The sequence below is a fragment of the Chiroxiphia lanceolata genome, chromosome 2, assembly GCF_009829145.1.
Source record: "Chiroxiphia lanceolata isolate bChiLan1 chromosome 2, bChiLan1.pri, whole genome shotgun sequence".
Lineage (NCBI taxonomy): Eukaryota > Metazoa > Chordata > Aves > Passeriformes > Pipridae > Chiroxiphia > Chiroxiphia lanceolata.
In genome coordinates this window covers 30,882,747-30,905,039 of record NC_045638.1, presented here as the reverse complement: position 1 = coordinate 30,905,039, position 22,293 = coordinate 30,882,747, and the positions used below count along the sequence as shown (strand labels likewise).

Sequence of the window (22,293 nt, the reverse complement as noted above, 5' to 3'; positions counted from 1 at the left end):
CAGGCTTTTCATAATCACACAACCCTTCCTCTGTAGCAGAACACCATGACCAAATTCTTACAACTTGCTGAACCATCTGAAAGTCTAAAAACCCCAAGACACATTTATTGTGATCCTCCTGCACTTCAGAAACACAAATCCCTAAATTGCTGTTGTTTTTCCTTAAAAGCTCTGAATTTTCACCTGGTTCTCCAGGGCACAGCCCTTTTATGTTTCCTGGGCTATTTTCAGGCAGGCAGCTGGACTCGGGCATCCACCAGCCCCTTCCCCTGCTGGCCTGCAGCAATGCAATGATTCTGCTTCCCCACACGCAGGAGGGACCTAACCTTACTTACCCTTTTCAGCACTGAAAGTCTCTATTTCAGAACCTGTAGGAGGTCTGTTGCTACTATGCCATGGCATTAAAAATAAAAAAGAAAGAATCAGAAAGCAACTACATGTGCTCTTACGGTGTCATTTTTATTACTGGGTTCATATTAAAACATAAAGACTGAAGTAAAAACTTCAACAGGATCTTTCAGCTGAACAACAAAAAATTCAGAAACTAAACTTCAGAAGTGAAGTAGGCTTTTCATAACAATTCTGGCTATTCTTGCTTTTAAATGTAGTTATATTTATATCTCTCCCCAACATTAGGTGTCTTACGCATTTACACTTACATTCTTTGCCCAGGAAGAAGGAATAAAAACAGAGATGATTGATGCTCAAATAAAGCCAGCCTTGCCGAGGAACTTTTCCTTTCCAACAGCAACAGGAATAATAGGTGATCAACTTCTCTGCTTCAGGAAAATTAAATCTGGATTCAAATTTCACCAGGGCTTCTCGAAACTTCTCAGGGTCTTCCTCCTGCTCAGCGAGCTTGCTGCTTGTTTCCTCTGCAATCAGTGCCTGAGCCCATGGCAAGACAATGTATTAGGATAAAGCTATAGCATTCACCATCAGGCAAGTTGCTACAAAGCTACCCATTCAAATTTTAATAATGCAAACCTTTCTCACAAAGAAATTCAAGTTGATTTGCAATTTTCACATATGGAGAAATTTCTGGTGCTTGCATCTCTCATACATTTTTAATGCTTCCAAAGCAAGACTTCTGGGGCTGTTTTTAGATATAACATTTTTTTCAATGAGTCTAGCAGAACCATATATTTACACTTCTACTATGGCTTACGATTGCTCTTATTTGGTATATACAGAGCAGAAGTAGAGTAACAGTTGTGTACACTGACCAGTACTATACACATATGAAGAAGCAATGCAGTCAGATGTGTCATTAACTTGAGAGATGCTTGGAACCATTAAAAATACGGTTTCAAGAACGCCTACATAAATATAATTAAGATTTCAGATTTTTAATAGTGGTATTACAACAAAGGAGTTGTGATTACCAAGCAGTCCTAATACACCAAAAGACTACAGCAGGTACAAGGGTCCAAAACCTGGACTTAACATTAACTAATGAAACCTGAAGAATTTAAAATATGTGCTATGTTAGGTAACAGGCTGCCACAGTGTTATGAAGAGAGATTAATTGTACTTGGTCCTTTCAGTGTGTCTAAGACAAAATGCCTTTTTTTAAAGAAAACAGGATAAAAACTAGGATTTGTACAGTGATGTTTTGCCTCTGTACCCTTCTCCCCCAGATTCTGAGCCCACTGAGATCACAGCAGCAGGGTTGCAATTCACCAAAAGCATTATCTTCCTACAAAGTTCCAAACCAGAAAAGGGGCTATAGGGGGAAGAGCACCCCACTAAAACTCTTAGCAAGGAAAGGCCTGCAGTGGGACCTGAGGCACAGCAGTCACCAGTGAACCCATAACCCCACCAGCCATCACCACGCTGCTCTTGGAGCACATATTTCACTTAAAAGCAGAGCTCTGAACACCAGGCTATCTAAGTTTTAACCCACATGTCATTATTATTTTAAATCTGATCTACGGTCACAAAATTCCTTTACTTTTAAAATTCTTTAGCCGTCCAAATGAATGCTCATTTCTCCAACCCTGTGGCCAGCCAGCAGCTTCATGTGCCTGGCCACGACCCCAGCATTCTGCAAAGCCAGTGGCAGTTTCTGTACCAGATCCTGACGATGCAGGTGCTGTTGTGCAAGGGCCTTTTCTCCTGTCCCTGTGCTGCAGGGACTGAGGTGGCACCCACACGAGTGTGCAGATTCAGGCCCAGTGGCTATCACCTGATGTCACCATTGAGCCCCATCAAGAGGGACAGATGTGTGTAAACGGGCAGGAGAAACTGATGGGTTAACGTGAGGAAAAACACGTGGGATAGGAGGAGAAACACAGCAAGGAGGAAAAGCTGAGATACAGGAAGGGAAAGTATTTAACATAATGTTTTGGAGAGATGGAGGAACTGAAAACAGATGCTGAAGACAGCTCGGCTGCATATCACAGGGGAGAGAACAGTGAAGCTGGAAAGGGACAAGTGGGATAAAGATTAAATTAGATACTTCAGTTTTGAGCTGTGTCCAAGAAAACGTGAGTACAGATGCACAGACACTGGCCACATCAGGCGCAAGAGCCACACAGAAAACTAATAATGTTTAGATGGTCAAAACCAATTATGAATGACAACAACTTCATGACATTACTTCTAATAGTTGATATATAATTGGGCAGGGAAGGGTCAAAAGTGAGACAGTTTCCTTACCTTCACCTTCCCTTTGACAAAACTAACAATATCTTCTTTATTGTCAAACACAGACAAAGTATGGAGCAAGTTTTGTTCCAGCCATTCCCAGTGCTGGTTTATTTCCTCTGCAGTGGCACCTAGAAAAGAAAAAAATAGTGCATTGAAACTAATCCTACAAAATAAAATTGCAAGGAAGAAAAAAAAATAATAAAATGCACTATTTCATAAATTCATTACGAGAAACTGAACTTTCAACCTCAGAATTCTTAGTAGCAAACAGGTCAAAAGGCCTCACTCATGGCAATATAGTTAGAGAAAAACAAAACCCTCTTTGTTTTAGAGAATTAGTTTTAGTACTTTTAGTTTTATCTTCTCAAATGCTCTCAGCCAGCAAATGCTGCATTAAAAGTCAGAGCAGAAAAAACAGCAAAAGTTCATCCTGAGCTGCTAAACTGCAGCTTATTCTGACACGATGTTCCTTAAGCAGCCACTGGAAACCTTTGATTTATGCCCTGTTCCCAAAAGTTCCTGATCTTCCTGTCTCCTTCCCTCAATATGCACATGCATATACACACCCCACACAGATGTGCACACCCTTTGAGAGGAACACATATAATCTACATTTTATTTCAAAAGCTCTCTATAATCAATAAAGTACTTTTAAATAAAAGAGTTTGGTTCAGCAACACCTAAAGGTTCTACAAGAGCACAATTCTGCCGCTTGGGGAAGAAATAAAGCAAATAAAAATCTTTGAAAAATACAGATTTTCACATCTTTAAAGCTTCTTTCTCTAAAGATTTATGTGAGAGTTTTGTTGTTCTTTTAAATGTAATGTGTTCACACTAACTCCAGAAATAATATTTCACTCACTAACTATTCGCTTTGGCTCTTTCTACTTGAAACTGAATTGTCTGTGCATGACACAGTGACAGAAAAGTTAGAACAAGACGGGCACCACACAGGGCCATCACGGGAAAAGCTGGCCCCTCCAGATCTTACTGGTCAGTGACTAAACGTTACAGGTAAGAAAGTAAAAGCAGCAATAGTTTCCTCTCCTAGTGCTTTGCTAGTGGAAGAAAGAAGAGAAGTTGTTGGATGTAAGACACAACAAATTACAGATGAATATAATAATAAAATTAATTTCAAATAGAAGACCCATTATCTCAAGATTTGTTTTGTGTGTACATCAGAGATACATCACATTGCCTCACAACAACAACAATAAAAAAGACAAATCTAAGTAAGGATTTTCCACTTTCCTCTGCTCCGTTTTCCACGCAGAATGCCAACTGGCAGGGAAACTTTCCAAGTTTTAACGTCCCTGACAGGAAGGTCTTGTAATGGAACTTCATAAATATCATTAATCAAGGTCAAATTAAAAAAAAAAAATCATGAAAGAAAAGACACTTAAATGTCCTTTAGGTAAAGAAAACAAATTATATCTATAACAGTAATTTTATACTGAAATGGCTGCAAAAAGCAAATACTGAGTCAAATTTTTATTTCTGAGCAATCTAAAAGATATCAACTCTATGGGAGAGCTGTCAGGCTGCCTCTGGTGAAATAAGCCGTGAGCAAGATGCCTTTCAGAGCAGCATCCACACTGCTGGGACTGCTCTGAACCTGGGTGCTGGCAGTGGTTATATCCTGTGGGAGCTACTGCAATCTTTCCTTCCTGCCTCCAGGGATTCCACTCAAATACACAAAGATCTTTCTGCCCCTTTCATTTGGTCAGGCCAGCTCCTCAGCTTCTTGGGTCCTTTCTTCATTTCTGATTTCCATTTCATGCTTTAAAGTTGTCCTGTGATTAGACCCAAGCATTGCTAATATCTTCCTTATTTCTCTTCTTTATTCCTCTTCCTGTACTGCTCCTCAGTATTTTATTCCACCTTTTACCCACCTTCTTCATCTGCCTGTGCCAAGTGTTTTGTCTAACCACTGCCTCATTCCTCATAATCTCTTCTTTAAATCCACTTCTCACCAATCCCTTTGCTTTCCCTCTCCTAAAACCTACTTCACTTGACTGAGATTTGAGTTTCTGTTTTGCCCATGAGCCTTCTGAAAGAAATATTGTAACTGGCTCTATATTAGGGCCGAGGTCAGTATTTTTTTTTCCTGTTCTGGTATAACACGACTAACCATACGGATTGAAACACCTCTGCCAGAAGAGCCATGCTTGGATTAGACTTCCTAGCAGCCCTCCAAGATTTGCAAAAGTCTGTAACACAGATCTGACCATTACGTATATATTATTTAAGCCCACAGCTCCTGCAATAGAGGACTGTCAACACACGATTAAAAAATGTCATTTTAATTAACTGCCTACTGACATGATGGCTATCTGTAATGAAGTTACACTGGGAGACTGGAAAGAGTTGCTGGAGCTGCTCCTTGCCCGTTCTATAGAGCACCAGGAACCTTAATTTGACTCACTGCTCCCTCCAAAGCCTGTAACAGACTCTTAACATCATGTTTGCATGAAGCACCTCACTCATGTGACAGGGCAGAGCCAGGTGAGCAGTGACAGCCACTCCTGTGTGGGGAAGGTCCTCCTCCAGCTTCCCAAGAAAGGGATTGGGTGATATTCCTCTGACTCCTATTGCCAGCACAAGCTCTCCCTTGGACACTCATATCAGGGTTTCACAGCAGCAATATTATTCAGAAACAAATTCTGCTTCCAAGGTTCTTCATTTCCGTGCAACTCTAGCAACCGTGCATGTCCTACCCACACAGCACACAAAACAGACCTCTCTGCTTTCCCTCTGTAACTGTAAATCTCATTGTCTCAAGGATGAGCATCCATTCAGAAGAGCCAAAGAGAATTTTAAAAAACATTAATCGAATAAGTTTATCTCAGCAAAGTCATTCCAACCAAGCTAGTTTCTGATTTGTAGTTTCTTTAATATGAAAAAAAAATAAACCAAATTCTGTGTACAGCAAAAGTGCCAATAGGGTAAGATAAGCCCCAGAAAGGAGTACTGCTTATGTTCAAATAATCAAGAAGCCCCATGACAGCAACACTGAGCTTACTTTTCCAGTGAAAGCTACCTGCCTTCATCAGAGGACTGTAACAGCATGAAGCTCTTAAATTTCTCCATGAGATGGCATTATTTAAATATAAAAAGGAGGGAGGTAGGGATAGAAAGCACAGAGAAATTGCAAAACAAAGAAAACGCAGCCAAAACAAAAATAGCATAAATAGACTTTACACAAGCTTCTTCACACACATCTGGGCCAGGGAAAAATTCCCAGTATTAATGGAGAACATGCAGAGGGCTCACTGCTGAAGTAAGGGAGAACTGCTGAACAAGCTTGTACAGAGGAAAAGGATGAATATATAGACTGCCTTTTCCATTTAAAGGACTACTATGTCAAATGCCATCAACAACATGTCAACATTTACATTAGCTAACTATTTCATGGCTTGATCGGTATAAGAAGGAATAGAATAGAACAGAATAGAATAGAACAGTTTTCAGTTGGAAGGATCTACAACAATCACTGAATGGGTCAGGTTGGAAGAGATCACAGTGGATCATCTGGTCCAAACTCCCTGCTCGACAGTTCTTGTCAGGACCCATGGATCTTGTCAGGACAGTTCATGTCAGGTCCCATGGATCTGTGAATGTCAGGTTTCCCAAGGTGTTCTCTAGCCCAATCCTCCTTGACTGAGGGAATTCTTCCCTCCAACATTCCTCTACCCTGGTCATCTGGGTCAGAGATTCCCAAGAGCTGGACTGGTTAGCAAAGACTGATACAAAGAAGATGTTCAGTACCTCTGCCTCCTCTGCATCCTCTATTACTAGTATCTTACTAGGGTCTCCCCTCCATTTAGTAACAGGCCCACATTATACTTTGTTTTCATTTTGTTATTGATTTATTTGAAGAAGGTCTTCTTGTTGTCCTTGAAATCCTGGGAATCATCTAGTCCAACTGCCAGACCACTTCAGGGTTGATCAAAAGTTAAAGTTAAAGCCTGTTATTACCAACATTGTCCAAATGCCTCTTAAACACTGAAAGATTCAGTGGGACATCAACCACGGCTCAGAAGGAAGCCTGTTCCAGATTTAACCACCTTCTCAGTAAAGAAATGCTTCCTAATGTCAAGTCTAAAGTTCACTGCTCACAGCTTTGAACCATTCCCAAAGAAAAACTGCTGTAAATTTCAATGCGAGGATTTTCTAGATAGGAGCAGAAGGGATAAGAACAGCCCTGCAGATTGGCCTATCAAGAACAGGATGAATGGAACAAATGCATTCAGATGGCCTTTACTGTGCCATGGCAAGGTTGCTGCCACTCATGTCGACATCACTTTCAGAGGTTGCAGAAACTGCAAAAGGGATTAGTGCACAACAGACCAGGCAATTAGACACTCCTCACTGCAACAACCTCCTAAGTCACGTACCATCTTCCAATGTTCCAGTTATGTTTCATTATATCCAAGTGTGCTAAGACATTTCACAGTAAGCAAGCGGAACACTTTAGCAGTGAAAGCCTAAACTAAGTTTCTTGCTGTAAGGGACTATTACTGCTCTGCAAGAGATAAAAACTTAACACAGCAAAACATTCTTAGCTACACAAGTTTTCTATAGAAATTTAATGTTCCTAGGAAACACCTTTTTATAAGTCCTATCTGGGTTTTTAACCAGAAGTTAATTCGGTTGTTAAACAAGCTATAGGCAATAGCTTTCCACACACACACAACTAGCTGGGGTTACCTCAAGCTTCCTGGACATGCAGACACTGACCATGCTCAGAATCAGTTTGGGGTTTTCTGTCTTTGACTCACCAATAGCTATGGCCCAGTAAACTTCTGATCCGTTCAATAACTCACCACATGCAATGGCAGAGTAAACCTGTGAGCCTGGAACTTGCAGTAAAATTCGAAATGGAGCAACGCGTGCATTAGAGTCTAACACGGCGTCCAGGGCACCAACCAAGCGACCTGCAGAGCAAGAGGGGGGAAAAGAGGATTACCACTAGCTTTCACTTCCATAGCCTACAAGTCATTTCCCATCTAAAGATGTAAAATTAAAACACAGAACGTAATGATAACGATTCTTCCCCAATTTTATGCTGCGATTTATAGATGCTCAAAATGCAAAAGGCAAAGCAGATTAGAAGATCAAAAGCATATAGAGTTCTTTCCACTTCAGGTTTTGCCTCATATATATGTATATAACCACAGAATCAAAGTGGAAAGACCTGAGGGCACCTTAAGAAGTTACCATTCCAGCCCCACTCTGAAGTTGGATAAATACACCTATGCCATAAGTGGTGTTTGTCTAACCTGTTCTTCAAAACCTCCAACAACCAAGATGCAACAACTTCCCCAGCTAGCCTCTTCCACTGTTTTTATTAAGTATTCTTACCAAGGAAAAAACCAAAACAAAACAAAACTACCCCAAACAAACAAGCCACCCACCAAAATCTTAAACTTTCCTGCTAAAAACTAATCTTCCCCTGGAACACAGAGAGTAGTTGGCCACAGGCACTTCTGATGTTAATGCCTGACATAATGAAAAAGTATCATCACAGTTTCCTATCCTTTAATGATTTCTCTTTTTCTAAAGAAACCCCAATCACCTCATCTCTTCCTTATGGGTCATATTTTTCAAAAAGTTCATTGTTCTTAAGCTTAAACTGGAATCTCTCCAGCTTATCTTTAAGCATGACACTCTACACTGGACCTGATGCTCACTGCTACTGAAGTCTCAGCCACAAGCAGAATGGGAGGTCACTTCCTGGACTTTGCATACATGCCACTGCATCCAAGAGAGCTTGGGGCAGCATCCCACTGTAAATCAGCACTTGATATCAAAACAGGCAAACTCATTTTGAAGAACTGGAGCAATTGCTGCCTCCAAAAAAAGACTTGCCAGTCTGGAGGTCACCCGGAGTTGCTGGCCTTTCTTGCTACCCATTCCCTCAAGCAAGCAAAATCAAGCTATCCATTAAGAAGTTATCTGAATGCCATGATTTGCATATTAAAGTAACTCAGATTTGGTTTATGGTGCTTACAAATAGCAATTCAGGAGTAACTTTATATTCAGGTCCCCTGTGCATCCTGCAGAGACACAACCTCTTAGCAAGTAATGGCTTTACCATGTATGCTTATGTCACTAGGGTATCCAGGAAGCTCTCTGCAATACTATGTTTTCCCTTAGCACATGTAATCTTTCCAACCTGTTGTATTTTTGTTCCTTCAACATTAACCCAACACAAAAGGAACTACTCTCAGCCTCCAAAATGTCTGCCAGCCCTTAGCACCGCATGCCATTTTAAAAATGGCATTCTCCAGTCCATCACCTAAGCAATTAATGGAAACCATGGAGACCTACAAAGTCCTCATCCTAACTGCTTTCCTACTTGGACCGCAAACCATGGCTAATTAATTTGAGTATAGTACAACAAAACAGCATTGTAACCGCTTTCTGGTCTAAAGGTGTAAGAAGCTCACACGGAACAGCATCAAAAACCCTCCGAGAGTGACCTTGCATCCACACTCACTGTTGATGATGTTTTCAAAGCCAAGCAGAAATTGGGCAAAAGATGCCTTAAAACTGAACAGGGAAATATACTTCACCAGCAGTTTTCTTCTCAGCTAAATATGTGACTAGATGTTACACCCATCTCTTTAAAATGGAGATCTGAATTTGGAGACCAATAATACGTAAAATAGTTGAGATTGCTAAATGCTGTCCTGTAATTAAAAGAAAAAGACATAAAAATTCATCCTAGTATAAAAGGTAGTGAATTACCTGTGCTGACAGAAAACAAAACACAAACTTCGGTGTGCAGTCTTAAAAACAGCTGGATTAAAGCCAGTAAGAGAGCATCAAATGATGCAGAGACAAAACTATGGTTTAACTTTCAAAAGACTTGATCCGCCACAAGAAAGAAAAAGAAGAAGAAACTTAGGAAGCGCTGTGCACGTTTTCCCCTGATGACAGACCTAAGAGAAAGATTTCCTTTCATTTCACTAAAGTCGGAAAAAAGTCAATGAACAGCAAGTGCTACCAAAATTCCTAGAGAACACTTAAAGAACACCTGATTTGTAAAATACCTTTTTTTTTTTCAGAAACTATGGAAAAACATATGAAAGCACAGAAGTAGCTGCAAAATTTTGGTTTACTTCTTAGCCTGTGCAAAATTAATTCCTTTTTCTCTTCCTGAATAACAAACCAGAAAACCCAATTCCTCTTCTCACTGTTTACTTCTGCTTACAATTTCCATTTTGCTTGCAAACTATCAAAAAGAAACCCATTCCTCCTTTGACTGTACAAAGAAATAATCAGCTCCCTTGTCTAAACTACCCATAGCTAAAATATTAACCAAAGATGACAAAGAGGAGCCAGAACTAAGAACCAAAGAGAAAAAAAAGAAAAGAGTATGGACTGGCTCCACTACAAAGGCTTTGCAAGGGCGCAGGAACCCCACACCTAAATCAATCCAAGCCATCGCTGTGGCTGACAGGGGGTCCTGTCATGTCTCACCTCTGCCAGAAAGTTCTGTGGTGGGGTTGCTCCAGAGGGAACATAAGGGGCAGTAGGGGAAAACAAAAGCAAGTACTGCTAAAGTTGAGCAGTGGGTCCCATCCCCATGTTTTGGTCTCACCCAAAAATAAAGAAGAGACTGACAGAGGCAGAGAACGGGGGAAAAGGGAATTACTAAGAGTGCATTTGCAGGAGCATGAAAAGGAGTCAACATTAATATATACACTCAAGCCTAACATGATCATTTAGTTGAAACTGTCATAGCATGAAAATCACAAAAACTAGAGGCAAAATTTTTCCAGTGCAAGTTGCCTCATACTCATTTGGGGTAACACAACATCAGAAAATAAACAACCTAAAAATCCCTAAACAAACAAAAAACCAAGAAACGTTATGCAGCATACTGATTTTGAAACCTGCTTTGAAAAATACCGAGCTTGTGAGCAAGCACCGTTGTAATAATATGTCCTAACAGTTTGTTCCATGGAAGGATCTTTTATAAAAGTGAATCTGTTTATAAAATAAAAGGGTCTTTGTCTTGCAAGTACATATAAATTACATAAAGGGTCTCTGGCTCACATGTTCATGCATCAGCTTGCCTTCGGTCAGGATGATGCAGACTTCTTCTGCATCACAGGCAGCAGCAAAACCCTTTATACTACAGGACAGTAAAAAGTGAAAGGAAACAGAAGCAGAAGGGGAAAAGGCAGAATTGCTACACAGGTTTTCTTCCCAAAACTCCCACTGTTTTTTTATTTTTACTCTATATGGGACAAGACTTTTGGGAGGAACGTAAAATTCAAAGAACCTCTTCCCCTTTTACGAGCCACTTCACCAACTTCTTGTCTGCTTTTTGACCTCCCAAGACTCAGAAGTATTTCAGGAAAAGCAATTAACCATACAGTAACTGTACTAAGGAAAGCTGCAGACGTAGGTTTAGATAGCCTTCTACTAAAGACCACTGACAGAACATTGCAGGTTCCTCAAAAGGTACAAGTTTCTTCATGCAAAAAGACTATTTCCAGGCTAAAAGTCACACGCAAATGTCCAGTGTAGTATGTACACTTTTGACAAATATGGAGGAGAAGACAAGAGAAGTGGAAAAAGACCCTTTTCTACTGAAATTATATGCTTTTCCTCAACAAATCTGATCACTTTAGCTGGAACCTGGGTTTCAGGTAGGGCAAACCTACCTGTATTTTTTCAGAAAGTTTATAAAACACATCTGGAAAACTCACTACAAATCCCACACTTTACTTGGTAGTTCTTATTTCACTGAAACATCTACTTTCATGCATATTTTGTTGCTTGAATACTGGAAACTGGATACCTCCAAGTAAAACAAGACTGTTGTACTTCCAACTGCAAATCCATTTCTATCAAGTGTACATGCACATTGTGGATAAAATACAGCAAATAAACTGGAGTATAAAAATTACCAAGGAACCATTTCAAATTCTACAACAGGTAGGGACTGTCTCCCCTTTACAGAGGTCAACCTGTAACCAAGCAGGACACAAACAGGACATCGTGCAGCATGAACTTGTTGAGAATTTTTTCACACACATACACACAAAACAAGGATTATAAGGATCAGAAGCAAGGATTATAAGGATCAGGTTCTCAAATGAACTATCACAAGTGCACCACTCTTCATCTTTGAAGACATAGTTCCTTATACCCCACAGAAAGATCCCATTACAACTTATCTTGTGTCATGTTCATAACTAATCTAGGAACAGGAACATGTTTACAGTAAGTTAACTTAACACCAACTTCTACTAAACATACCATATCTTTCAAACTAAAGAATGCAGGCTCCTTTTCCAAATCGTTGTTAATTATCTACATGGTATTTCAAAAATCCTTTCAAACTTCCAAGATTCTGGGTAGAGGGGGATTAAAGCTGAATTCAAACTAAAAACTTGGGCTGAAAAACTATCTATCATTTCCGTCTTTTAGGACAACATTCAAGAGGCAGTCTAAGATACCCTCTACATACAGCAAGATGATTTCTACTTACCTCCATCATATTCTAAAGGCCTTAAAGGGAAATTTTTGAGAACTGCTCAAATGCCTTCCCATAAAAGGGGTGGTCACTTTGGCAGCTGCAAGGCAGAGGAACTTGAACTGATCACTTAGAAGTCTGGGACCAATAAGTTAATAAAATCCTACCAAAAAATAAAATGAAAAGGCAAAAAGCCAAAGCTGCCATTGCCTTTTTTTTTTTTTTTCTGGAGGGGCCGGTGGGGGAAGATAAAAATAAAAAAAAATAGAAGAGTTAAATCTAAGTGACAAGGAAGCCTGAAGTACAACAACACTCAGCAATGCTACCCTTTCAGTTTTACTTTGTTTTTAAATAAGACATCTGGTCACCACAGCCAGGATCTTTTTTTAACATGAACTCATAAATTCATTACAAAGTGGGGAGTGAAAGCCAATGTAGTTCAAAGAAGCAATTATATGTGGTACCTACAATTAGTTAATAAGAAATTCTGATGGCACTTTTAAAATCTGGGGAACAGTAGGTCAGATGCACACACAGGGGCACCTCTTCCCACCCATTTGCCATAGCCCTGAACCTCCCAAATGAAGCACTTACACCCCCTCTTCCAAAATCAAAGGGGTGACACAGAAGACAGAATCCAGCCTGTGTCTCCAGCATCTTAGGCAACAGCTTTAGTCACTGTACAAGCAAACTGACTGCTGCAGAAGTTTGAAGAAGAGAGAAAATTGTCCTTTCACTTCTCCTAAGTCTACTTGGAAAAAAACCAAAAGACTTGAGATTTCCATTGCACCTGAGACCAGCACAGCAGGACAGATGTGCAACAAGGCCTGACTCAAAAGTATGTCCCAATTCCAGTCCTTCCAAGAAAACAGGCAGAGGACCACCACCGTACAAGGACGCAAACCAGATTGCCAAGATGCTTAGTGACTCCAAAGCTGAGGCTTCTCTCAGCCACAGGCACCTGGTACTTCCAAAGAAGGAAAGTGATGGCACCATGCGGTCACTAAGGACCAGCTGCTCTGCAGGGACATGGAAAAGAGCAATTGGTGGTTACACTCACTCATATCATGCCAAAGCCATGTTTTAAATAGTCATACCCCTCTTTCTTTTTTTCAATCAGACTAGGTTATTTCTGTGAGACAAAACCACCAAATTGAGGCATTTACGATTACAGTCACAGCACAGCATCCTTCCATGCTATCGCTCCAGTACAAAGTCATGAAGTGGAAAGTATGCCTTCCATTTCATCCTTGGGAGCTTACTGCTGCTTGCTACATCTGCTCCACCACAGAAAGCTGGGGGCAGAAAGAAAAATAAGCCCAGCTGTCTGACAAAAGCTATACTTTATCCAAAAGGAGAAAGCTCTTCCCAGGAAGAGGAAGAAGCTAACAGCACAGGTTGCTTCCCAGTGCTTGCAGTTTTGTAAGGAGAGTTAATCGCTGCAAGAAGCACTCTAAGCTGTTCAAGCACATGAATTGGGAGAAAAGAGCAAATCAAACAATTCAGACAATCATAAAAATAAAGTTGGGGTTTTTTTAAGGACAGTGAAATTGAACTAACAGCTTCAATAAAGCAGAATTAATCTTGGCTTTTTGAGGCAGAAAGCACTCCATACCCTGAATCCTAATTACACTTCTTCACATAGCTTCCTCTATCCCACAATGATTTGCAAACAACTAGTCTCACAATAGCCATGGTGGGCAGCAATTAGCCACGCTAGAGGAGGTAAGCACACTGGAAGAGCCCACCATCAGGCAGAACACAGGGAGGAAAACATGGATGTACCCATTCCCTAGTCCCTGCCATCCCCGTGCTCCAGCTGATGGAACAGAAAGCTGCTTTTCACACCAACCAGGATAAGCTCAGCCTGACAAAAGGGCATTCCTGGGACAGCACCAAAGAGCAGGGACTGATGCCTGGCTCTACAATGCATCTTAGAAGCTCTCTCTAGGACCAATGTCCTTGCTGCGAGAGGGATGGGGGGGTTATGAAGCTGACTCCCACTGGGCCTCAACCACCTTAACATGCAGGAGCCCTAACCAGTGACCACAACCCCATGGGTGGTCCAAGGCAAGACCCATAGCTGAGATGCACTGAGGAGCCACTGCTGTCTCCTCTTACAGCCCAGCCAGAGAGTGCCACACATCCCAAAGGCACTAAGCATTATAGGCTAAGGTGGAGACTTTTGAGCTGCACCTCAGGATATGGCCCAGGACAGTGGGCACAAAGCTACTGTTGGTCAGTGGTGGCCCCCAGCATGAATGTTTGGGGACACCTTTCATACTACCTTGATTTGATTTCTCTAAAAGTTCCAAACAGATGTCAAGCGGGTTGTTACTTTCACTCAGGCCTCCCTAAAATATATGTTTTTGATGGATAAGAACACCATCTTGGCTTTACACCAGCCATGCTGTCTTCATTTGCAAAATTATATCAAAAGGTTTTGATGCAATACAGTACCCATTAGAAAGCATTTCTTATTATGCTTCTACCACCAGAAAAAAAGTTGCAGAACATATTTGAGTAAGTAATACAAAAAAAGATGAAGGACTCCTCCAACGGCTGTAGGAAGGCTGTGTTTCCTTTGTAACGATAAGGGCTCACCACACTCAAAGATAAGCACAGACAACATTAGATTTCAGCATAAAGACCTAATGCTCCAAGCATTTATTCACCCAGGGAAATACTCAACATCCAAACTCTTACAATACTTCCAAGACAGGCTTTGCTAGATCAAACACTGCCACTAGGTAAATTGGTTTCTGCTGAGCTGAGACTTCTTTCAATCTGGCATGTAACGGTAACAAATTACTTAATTATTATTCCCAGGTCCCAGTGCTCCAGGGAAGGTGGACGTGTCCCTGGATGTGACGTTGAGCTCTTGCACTGGACCACCACCTAGAGAGGGAAAGACCATGCACCCTCTCTCCTGGCATGGTGGAAATGGCATCACTGCCCTGGGGCACTGGTTATTTCTCCTCAGCCCTGCTTCCCCAGGCGGGAATGCTGCCATGGCAGAGCACTCACAGCTGCTTATCTCAGTCCTCTGCCATCAGTCCAGGTCACGCCAAGCCTATTTTTATAGCCCTGAAGGCCACTGAGCCAAATGCTTTGATTCTCACATTACAAGTGAAAATACCTGAAACTGTTTTCCACCTGAAAATGGACAAGAAGATGGGATATACAAGCTGCTGCTGCAGCCCTGTACATTATTCGAACACAGGGCACTAATTGGGGCAATATAAAAAAGTCTTTCGCTTTTTCTGGTGTGTGCTGTAAACAACACTGAACAGATCAAACTAGTGCTACCTAAACTCTGCCACCACAGACATTCTTAATTATTTTACAGAGAAGACATTTTTTCCTATGAGGGGAGTGAGACACTGAAACACGTTGCCCAGAAGTTGGGGATGCCCCATCTCTTGAACTGTTGAAGGCCAGGTTGGATGGGGCTTTAAGCATCCTGGTCTAGTGGAAGGTGACCCTGCCACGTGGCAGGGGAGTTGGAACTAGATGGTCCTCTAAGGTCCCTTCCAGTCCCCATGTTCTGTGATTCTCCTGCCTTTTCCTGTGCCATTTGGCCTCCACAGCATGAAAAGAAAAAGACACCATAGCTGTTTACTGGAATAGTCTTGCACAAGTTGGTGGTCAATTGCTAAGCAAACACAACCCCACAGTCCCTCCTTTCGAACCAAAGGTACTTCCTCACCTTTAATATTAGCATTTAACACAATGGTAATATTTCAACACAAGCATCTGCATTTCACCTTCCCCATCTGTGCCTTAGGAATAGGAAATATCCCAGAAAGCCAAGAAGAGGGGGCCAGAGAAGCACACAGAGATCAAGGGGGCACAGGGGTCAGGAATCTGAGTGCCCAGTTTTGCAGGTAGTAGCCTGGCCCCCTGCTCCTATCCTTCCTTCCAGCTCAAACACTGTAACAAAGAAGCCATCCTCTTAGGAAAGAGCTTACAAGTATGCATGGTCCTTAGAAAAATGTTTCAGTAAAATAAAGAGATTAAAAAGGGGGAAAAAACCTGCCCATCTAAATTCCAGTTGTGGGCAAGGCTAGATAACATTTTGACAAGAGTCCAAGCTTTTAATAAAGTATGCAGATTTCTCCCTCTCCTGTGCAAGGCTTCAGAGAGCTGTTCCTTAAGAAAACAAAACACAAATACAGACAGTGGGCATACTGATATCCTTTATTAATATCAGTATTGTGGCATCTTCCTCTCCTCAAACTGCTGCATTTGAAATAAAAGTGTTTTGTTTGGGGTTTTTTTTTTCCATCAGCACTCAGATTGAGCATTTATCCATCCATAACTTGTTTTGGTATTCTGAACATATTCTAAGACAAAAAGACAAGCTGTTTTGAAGACTGTATTGGGATGCATCTTTTAATATGATTCTAAGAATATGCTATTCATTTTGCCCTCCCACCCTCCAGAAGGAAAAAAAATTTATTTGCATCTTTAGTAAAAATCCAAGTCTTCCTGGTATTTCTCCCTGTAATGAACAGGGGCCATCTAAATGGATTCCCTGTCTGAGTTGAAAGAATCCTCAACCACTGTGGTCCCCTTGCTTCCCTTCCCTGAAATAGACTCTATTATAAAAATTATTTACTTCAGACCTTGGGAGGTGCATAGGGCTACTAAAAGCTGAGGTGTTAACAATGGTTACAGGACCGCTTGAACAGAAGAGTATGAAAGAGCAGCAAAACATATTCTGCTTTTTTAATTTCCAGGAAAAAGACACAGAGCTTACCAACAGCCAATTTTCTGTATGCATTAAAACAATTAAAATCCAGGCAAACGGAAAATAAGAAAGAAAGGTCTTATCACATAACTAGTCAAATCTCCATTCACAACCAAGAGGTACTCTGTAGATCAGTTGAAAGCTATCATCCTGCAAGAATTTTATTTAAAAGAAAAAATTAAATCCTAAAATGGGACTTTATTTCAACTGCTGGCATATAGCTCATGGAAGTCTATTTGTCATTCCCACCACATTTGTTTTTACTAAAGTAATAATAAGGTTCAGATTCACATACAGAAGATGCTTCTTTTTTCCAGTGTATTATCTTATATTTAGAGTTGTGAACCATAAAGGTTTATATGAGCGGAAAAAGAAATGAATTTCCTTTCAAAATGTTCATCCTCTGCGATTTGCAAACAATGTAAGACCATATCCAGTTTGGAAAGTGCCCTGAGCTGAAAATGGAGGCTGGAAGAATAGTAGGGCAAGATATCATAACTAAATTAAAAACATGGATAAAACAGGAACAAAACATAATCTTTTACTGATCTACTTCAAGTATGAAGTTAAAGCAGCACTGCATCTCAACAAGACAAAAAGCTACTTGAAATAAGAGTTCATTTTAAAGTCTTACTTAATCTCATTTATAAAAGGGAGGATTCACAAGTGTTTAAGAGAATCCTGAGAGGGGTTTTATATGCTAAGAGTGTGCAATATGAAGCACTGTATAAACAGCAACTGCAACACTGGCTGCTTGGTAAGAATGAAAAACTACTCTCAGTCCAGCACTCTTGATGAAATCATTCCCAACACCTCCCAGGACAAGCAGTTTTGCTGTCAAAATGCACAAAACTAATCTAATCAAACAGAAAAGTGCATGAAACTTTCAACATCCCCTAATAAAAATGAAAGTAGTGGTTCACTTAAAGACTAAATCATCTTGTAGTATTTACCATAAGGCATTTGGCAGTATTTTTGACTAATGGCATCTCAAGCTTATCCTTAATATGTAACTCCACAACCAATGATATTAGCAAGTATGAAATCCAAGTAACTTTGACCTGTCAGTCATAGCTACATCACAAGCCTTTTTTGTAGGGATCACTAAAAGGCTCTCCAATTAGGCTAAGAAAACCCCAGAACAAACAGAAACTGATGAGCTAAATAATTTTTTTTAAAATCTATAACTTAAAAATAGTTTTTAAATTAGTTATTAGTTAAAAAATAATTCACGTTTTGTAAAGTATTTCTAAAACATTATCATTTTCCTTCCTAACAGAGCTGTCAAGTAGAGATCCAGGTGAAGTGGCAAGCTAAACATTTACGAGCAAAAGAATCTCTCTTGGGAAGACAGAACACAAAATGTCACTGGTCAGGTAAGGAAGAGTTAAATACAGCCTCCATCATTTTTTGTGCCAACTGCTTGCAAGCCCAGTGTGCATTTGGTAACTGCCCTAGGACACAAATTAAATAACAGTAGGAAATACAGTCTCTTACTTATAAACATCTGCTCAGAGGCTGACTGAAACACAGTACACGAAGAGACACAGTTACAGAAGAAACACGCATTTGTGCAAGAGATCTTCTCTAGTCCGTCCTTCAGAAATTAAATCCACATAAAATATACCCTCCAGCTGTGCTAACCTACTCTTACCTAAAAGACAAAATGCCCTGGTAAGGAAAAAGTGGTGTCCTAGAAGAAAAAGAGACATGCAAATATGAGAATTGGGCCATAAAACAGATGTCCCTTCATAGGTTCAGTGCAAATAGCATTTTGCAGCAACACGCACAAGGACAGTTCAGGCGTTGCACCCTTCCACCTTGTTTAAAGCAAATTACATCTCGGGTGGTCTGCTGCCCCATCTACACTCTTATGAAATCTAGTCTTGTGGGGATTTTGTTCTTCTGATCCCACGTGGGTCTAACATGGCCTGAGGATACACAGCCTCCTCCTCACCGTAGGAGTTAGCAGATTCTATTTTACCATGGCACCTGCCTTCATGTACAGGATCTTCACATCTTTGAAACTTCCACCTTTTCATCAAATTTAACTGCAATTGGCCAGGGCTTATGTTATTAAAGGGAAGAGAAAACAGACACGGATACTGCTCTCATTTAAGCTTTGTTTCCCCAGTGAAACAAACATAACTTTTGGCTCTACTGCTTGGTAGACCATCCTCTGAAATACAGCAGTGCTTTACTGCCCTTTGTATCTGCCAGTTTGGAAATGCCAGGTACTAACAAAGTGTCTCTATCTATAGTCATGCAAAGCAAGAATCAGGAGGTAAGCTTCACATTGAAAGTAAACAAGTTACCAGCAAAGCCCAGCTGTTTCTCAGTACAGGTCTCCATTTTGTTCATTCCAAGTGAAAACTGAAAAAAAATTACACTATCTGTCTAACTCCAGCTAGGCTTAATGCTCCACAACTCTTGCATTTTGGTTGTAGGACTCAAATTTCTAAGCCCTTTTAAATACAAACATTTCCAAATGGTTTAAGAGACTGTCAGAATCTACAGTTCCCTTGCAAAATGTGTGAGACCGGAGCAGCTTTCCTTTGCCAAAAGAGATTTGAGCAAGCCTATGCAATGTAGATTCAGCAAGATGATTCACATAAAACTTAACCAGAGAGAAAAGCAGTTTGTTTGGTTTAAGCTTGCAAATTTCTATAGTGAAAAGCTCAGGCACGAGGCATTAACATTTGTGAAACTGAACCTCATGATTGTCCTGGACCTAAATCAAGCAGCTGTAAATAGCTATTTTTAACTCCGAAAATTAATCCACATCGTCCCTACTGTCACAGAAGAGTGACTTCCACACAGGGGGCAGGGGAAAACACTGAGGGTAAGCATTTAAGGCGCTGGGAAAACTTCCATTTCATTAGTAATACATGGATAGCATGGGACCTACCAAGTCACAGTTAAGTTTTGTGCACTTTATGCACAGATAGGAGGATAAGTTCTGATTAAAAAAAAAATAAAAAAATTGCAGAAAGCAGTATTATCCAATGGCAAGGGTCAAGGGTTCAGGAACAAAACGTTTTAATAAAATAAATATCAAACGTGGTAATGCAGTTTCTTAAACACCGTAGAAAACACTGACTCTGAAAATACCTGACCATCCTTTCAAATATATAAGCCACCATTAAAAATTCTCATTTTGGTAAGGTACGATACTGTCTCAACTGCTTTTAAGCAAGAACTACATTGTTAAACTATATTGTTAAACTGTATTGTTTCTCCAAAGCAATGTTTGTTTGAATTCAGCTGCTGATGTCTTTGAATCAAAAGTTTGGCCCGAATTCCCCACTCTACAACGTCAGTGCAGCCTAACGCAGCGTTCTCGCCGGAATTATTCACGGATCCATACTGTTGAGAGAGTACAGCGTGATCCTTCTTCTCCGAATATATCCTTCAGTACATGTACCTGGAGCGCCACATGGATACAACGTGCCTGATTTACAGCCACATAAGCCGTAGTATAATTAACGCAAAAAAAAAAAGTCGCAATCCACTTTTCCACAACACTGAATTAACGAACCCTTCCCCGTAATGTCATCTACCGTCCAAAAGCCAAGAGTCCTATACGTATTTATACAGCTCTCGTTATCGAAAGGGTAGGCGAGCCGCAGGTCGCGGCCGGTCCAGGGGGGGGGAGCACGGGTGGCACAGCCGAACGCGGTGCCACCGACAGTCCCCGGTATTCCTCCACCTCCCGCCGCCGTCCCCCGGGACCCCCACCGAGCCCCCCGATGGCGCTCCCCAGCCGCCTGCTGCGGCCGCGGGCACCGCCGCGGCTCCTCCTGACTCGCTCCGCGGCCGCCCTTAGTCACGCCGAAGAAACCGTCGGGAGAGGAGCGCGGGGAAGTAACAATAAAAGTGGCTTCAGCGCCGCTCAAGGCTACGAAAGGGCGAAGCTGCTCCCCAGGCAACTCGGGGGGAGCCGGGGCCGCCCATACTGCCCGGCCGGCGGCAGCCTGCGCACCGCCCGCGGCCGGGGACCCGCGGCGCCCCCGCCCTCTCCGCGCTATCGCCGAGCGGAGCCGAGGCCAGCCGTGCCGTGCCGTGCCGTGCCGAGCCGAACAAAGAGGCCGCTCCTGGCTCCCCCAGCCCGACCCGCCGGCGGCTCCCCCGCTCGGCCGAGCTCCGGCGGGGCAGATGCGGGGGGGGACCCGCCGCCCGGCCCGGCCGAGCGCCCCGCCGAACCCCGCGCCACCAGGTACCCGTGAAGCGGCCACCGCCGTCTCCGTGGCCCCGACGCCGCTGCAAGATGAAGTAGCCGCTGCTCTTCTGAGTGACCCACAGCTTGAGGGCGTTCTTCAGCAGCACCTCCTCGGGCTTCAGCCACATCTTTCCCCGGCTCGGCGTCTCGCTCTCCGTCCCCTCCGAGCCCGCGCCGCACCCCGGCCGCCCGAGTCACATCGCCCCCCGCGGGCTGCACGGCGCCGGCTCCGGCTCCCTCGGCGCGGGCCCGGCCGCCGGGGAGGAGTCGAAGGCGGAGCCCTAGAACGGGCCGCCCTTCCCGCGGAGTTCGGGGCTTTGTGCCGTGGCCGAGTAGGTCCGCGCCGCCGGGCAGGTGCGGCTGGGGGCTCCGGTCGGAATTGAGGGGAGCAGGAGGGAGGTCCACGCTCTTCCTCTCGGGGGTCCCATGGCGCCCCGAGCCCCACACAGAGCACAGTGGGGTTCCTGCGGCACCCCGGGGTCCTGGAGGATCCCCTGAGCCGGGTGACACCCGCTGTGCATTTTACAGAGGTTGCTGTCCGGTCCCCGCACCCCCAGTATGTGTCCACCAGGTCCTGCACCTGCGAGCCTGTCCCACGGTCCCCGCCGCGGGAACCGCCAGGACTGCGGGAAGGAAAGGGTGCCCTGGCCTTGGGAAGAGGTGGGGAGGGTTGGGGGACTCTGCTTTCCTGTTTCCTTCTATATCTCACCCTAAAGCGTGAGCCTGCAGCTGCTTACTTTGATGTTTGAAGGCCAATGCTTGAAGCCTCGCCCCTCAACTGAAAAGTCTGAATCTAAATTTTACAGGGTTGGTTTTTTATCTCATTTTAGGAAATAATATGGCACAGCTTGGGATTAAGTTGTTAGCAGGATCGTTTGTGAACCTGCACAAGTGGTTACTACTGCAGCACCTTATGTTGGTAATCCTCTGACACTGTATTTTACAATTTTTTTAACACAGATTGCCATTAATGAGGGTGGTGAGGCACTGGAACAGGTTGCCCAGAGAAGCTGAAGATGCCGCATCTCTGGAAGTGTTCGAGGCCAGGTTGGATGGACCTCTGAGCAACCTGGTCTAGTGGAAGGTGTCCCTGCCCATGGCAGGGAAATAGATAATCTTTAAGGTCCCTCTGAACCCAACCCTTTCTATGATTGAAACATGACCAATATACTT

General features: G+C 42.6%; 1 protein-coding gene across 4 annotated transcripts in view; it reads right to left on the bottom strand.

The window, feature by feature from the left end:
- TBC1D8 (TBC1 domain family member 8) overlaps positions 1–21,301 on the bottom strand; it is a 49,720-nt gene extending 28,419 nt beyond the window's left edge. The window contains exons 1-4 of one of the 4 annotated variants that reach the window (XM_032677806.1): positions 21,122–21,301; positions 7,434–7,589; positions 2,662–2,780; positions 660–888 (exon numbers count right to left, since the gene is read on the bottom strand). In XM_032677806.1, coding sequence (XP_032533697.1) covers positions 660–888; positions 2,662–2,780; positions 7,434–7,589; positions 21,122–21,248 — 631 coding nt within the window. In that variant the 5' untranslated portion in view covers positions 21,249–21,301. Of the gene's footprint in view, positions 1–659; positions 889–2,661; positions 2,781–7,433; positions 7,590–18,555; positions 18,629–21,121 lie in introns of those variants that run through there. The other 3 variants (XM_032677803.1, XM_032677804.1, XM_032677805.1) reach the window with 3 other exon arrangements.
- Between the last annotated feature and the right edge of the window lie 992 nt (positions 21,302–22,293).